General features: G+C 24.9%; 1 protein-coding gene across 1 annotated transcript; it reads left to right on the top strand.

Annotated features, from left to right (window-relative positions):
* The first annotated feature begins 2,281 nt into the window (after positions 1–2,281).
* LOC136082782 (zinc finger BED domain-containing protein 4-like) lies at positions 2,282–3,608 on the top strand. The gene is made up of 2 exons (XM_065802206.1): positions 2,282–2,324; positions 2,497–3,608. The coding sequence occupies exons 1-2, from the start codon at positions 2,282–2,284 to the stop codon at positions 3,606–3,608; spliced, it is 1,155 nt and encodes a 384-aa protein (XP_065658278.1).
* The last annotated feature ends 325 nt before the right edge of the window (positions 3,609–3,933 follow it).

Here is a 3,933-nt window from a genome sequence, read left to right as displayed (position 1 = left end):
TATATATATATATATATATATATATATATATATATATATATATATATATATATATATATATATATATATATATATATATATATATATATATATATATATATATATATATATATATATATATATATATATGCATCCTTCCAGTTGATCCAGCAATGGTGAAACTAAAAGTTGAAGAAAAAAGTTAGATATGTGTTTTTTTAATAATTTATATATATATGTATATATATATATATATATATAAACTTTTACAACTTTCTTATATATGACTCTGTTGTCTGTTGCCACAGCCTCTTCCCAGTATGCACGGATACGTATAAAAAACGTATTATTTATGTTTTTACGACATGTGTTTTGAGGGTGGAAAGGAAGTCCATATGAAATTGCTTACTCACGTTTTTTTAGGGCGTGTTTTACACGTCTCAAATAAACCTTTTTTAGATGGCTTTTAAACAGAGGTGTAACGGATATGGTTTTTTGTGTATCCGGCCGGATACGAATATGCCGGAATTTATTTTTATATCCAGCCGGATATGCCGGATATGCCAGTATTATGCTGATATTGAATATCATTATTTGCCAAATCAGAATAGAATTGAGTTAAAGGATTCATTTTTAGTGAGTTATTTTGTATAAAATATCATTTAGAGTGACAATAGGCATACTCAATGACAGATTAAAGGGTGCAGCTTTCCCCGGCCCTCTAAAATTGGGACTCAGCAGGGGCACCCAACTTTTTTAATATATGATATCACAGTGCGGGTCTAATCTAGTCTTTCGTAAATTATGTCCCTTTTATTGTTTCATTGAATTATTATTATCTAAACTTTTTAAGCTAAATTTCTAATATTTTTAGCTGTCATATACATACTTTCATATTATGATATATATATATATATATATATATATATATATATATATATATATATATATATATATATATATATATATATATATATATATATATATACATATATATATGTATATATATATATGTATGTATATATATATATGTGTGTGTATAAATATATATAATATATATATATATATATATATATATATATATATATATATATATATATAATATACATATATATATATATACATACATATATACATAAAATACATATATATATAAAATACATATACATATAAAATACATATATATATACATACATATATATAAATATACATATATATATATATATATATATATATATATATATATATATATATATATATATATATATATATATATATATATATATATATATATATATATATACATATATATATATATATATATATATATATATATATATATATATATATATATATATATAAATATATATATATATATATATATATATATATATATATATATAATATATAAAGGTATATATATTATATATACATTGCAGATAAGAAAAAAAAAACTTGTTAAAAAAAATGTAAATGTAGCAAAGCATGTTTCTCTGAATAAAATACATACTTTGCTACATTTGCAAAAATAATAAAAATATTATACTGAATTTCTTAAATGCATAAAAGAATTTCGAGGAATTTATACTTCTACATAATTGGAATTTTCAAATTAAAACGTTTCTTTGAATGAATATTTTGAAATCATTTTTCAAAACAACAATTTTTTATTACATTTTATTATCTTCAAATTGAGTTTCGCAAGAAGTTTTCATTATTTTTAAACTATCGTTCTATTTGTTCTGTAATAAAAGAATAGTGTATACGATATAACGTTTTTATCTATAGATAATAACGTTATATCGAAATTATCATTTATTATCATAGATTCTATAGCAACAAATATTTTGGTATCAAATGTGTGTATTATAGTTAAATATTTAATATCAATTGTGAATACGTATAGTTTTATATTTCAGGAAAGTTTAATATTGAGGAGCTTTATCTGGTCATTATATAAAATAAATGACGCAAGTGATGCGTATGCAACCTGTAATATCTTTAAAAAAACAATTAAACGTGGAACTAAGGAAGCTGGGCAAAAGTGTTTTAGTACGACACCTCGGCATAACCATATTAAAATAAATCATCCAAAAGAATATTGTAAAGAGAGAAATAAAAGTGAACAGAAAAGAACACTCAGATCACACCGGCAGTTTTCTCAACTGGTACAACAGAAAGTGAGGAAATCGCTTGTGAAACTTCTAAGCAGACTTCAATAGATGAGTATTTAAAGTCAAAAAAAGTATGGAACATTAATGATTCTAGATCCCAAGCTATTCATCGTAAAATTGGGTTAATGATGGCCTTAGACAACCAGCCGTTTACTTTAGTTGAAGATACAGGTTTCAATAATTTAATAAATCATCTAGAACCTAGATATTCCTTACCAAGTAGAATATATTTTTCCCAAACAATAACTCCTCAAATTTTTTTCAAAAATTTTTATTAAGTTAAAAATTAAAAAAAAAATTTTTATTAAGTTAAAAAAAGCAAACCACATAAGCTTTTCTTCAGATATAAGGACTTGCCCGAAATCTCACGAATTATTTATTTCATTGTCAGGCCACTGTATTGATAAAGATTTTAACAGAATTGATGTGGTATTACCTGCTTCTCATTTTTCTGAAAGCCATACAGGAGTAAACATATCTGAAAAGTTAGAAAGTATGTGGGATAGCTGGAAAATTCAAGTTGAAAGACGACACCTTCTTGTAAGAGATGGTGCTAGCAATATGGTTAAAGGGAGTAATCTAACCGAAATTCCATCAATCCATTTTACCATTTATTTACTTCAATTAGTTGTTTCAGATTCAATCATGAGTGAAAATATTGTAATTGATGTCCTTGCAAAATGTCGTCGACTTGTAACTCATTTCAATCATTCGTCCATAGCATGTAGCAATTTTAAGAAAGTTCAGCAACAACAAAATCTTGACAATCTTTGTCTTGTTCAAGATGTCCCAACAAGATGGAACAGCACTTATTTGATGCTTGAAATATTAAACAAATTAAAAATTCCAGTTCAACTATACTTAGCAGAACGTTCTGACTTAATGACTTTTTCTACTTTTGAATGGACACTAATATCAAGCATTATTAAACTGCCAAAACCTTTTTTCCAATTTACTCAGGAAATGTGTTCAGAAATAACAACTTTGTCCTCTGTTATTCCAAATATATGCACATTAAATAAATATATGTCCAAATGTCAAGTTGATTTAAGTATTCAAAAAACTCAGAATCAACTTAAAACTTCTTTAAAAAATCGATTTTTTGCTGAAGCAAACGATGTAAAGTCTTTGCAAATTACGAAGAATAGATGCTATGTTATGGCTACATCAATAGATCCAAGATATAAGTTTTCTTATTTTGATGATGATACCAAAAAACAGGCAAAGTATTGGTTAATAAATGATGTTTTATCCTTTGAAAACACAATAGTTTGTTCAGAAGAAGTAGATTTTCATGTAAATGAATCACCACAATTAAAGTTTTTAGTAAATACTGAAAAAGAAGAAGACTCACTTGAATCGTGTTTTAAAGAGATTATAAATGCAACATCTGAAAATACGATACCTTCCAAAAAAGGAAAAGTAGAAAAAAAAATCGAATGCGATTTTGATTAGAAAAGAAATAAAAAAATTTATTTCTGAACCACTGGTAGACAGAAAAGCTGTCCATTGAAGGCTTGGATGAAAGAAGAACGATTTCCTCTATTAAAAGAAACTGCTTTAAAACACCTATGCACTCCAGCATCATCCGTATTTTCAGAAAGAATGTTCTCAGAATATGGTAACATCTATGAGAAAAAAAGATCTAGATTATAACCTAAAACAGGAGAAATGCTTTTATTTATTCATCGCAATGGTAGGAAAATAGATTAACTCTTTTATTTGCATTTACTCATTTGAAATTAGTTATTTGTTGAAATTTTGTTTGTTATTTTCTATG

This window comes from Hydra vulgaris, chromosome 07, assembly GCF_038396675.1.
Source record: "Hydra vulgaris chromosome 07, alternate assembly HydraT2T_AEP".
Classification (NCBI taxonomy): Eukaryota; Metazoa; Cnidaria; class Hydrozoa; order Anthoathecata; family Hydridae; genus Hydra; species Hydra vulgaris.
This window is presented reverse-complemented; position numbering and strand designations above follow the sequence as displayed.

Excerpts from the sequence above, each read along its gene's own strand:
- LOC136082782 (XM_065802206.1), top strand. The coding sequence starts at position 2,282 with ATGGCCTTAGACAACCAGCCGTTTACTTTAGTTGAAGATACAG. Across the intron at positions 2,325-2,496 it reads TACTTTAGTTGAAGATACAG|ATATAAGGACTTGCCCGAAA; the intron begins GTTTCAATAATT and ends GCTTTTCTTCAG.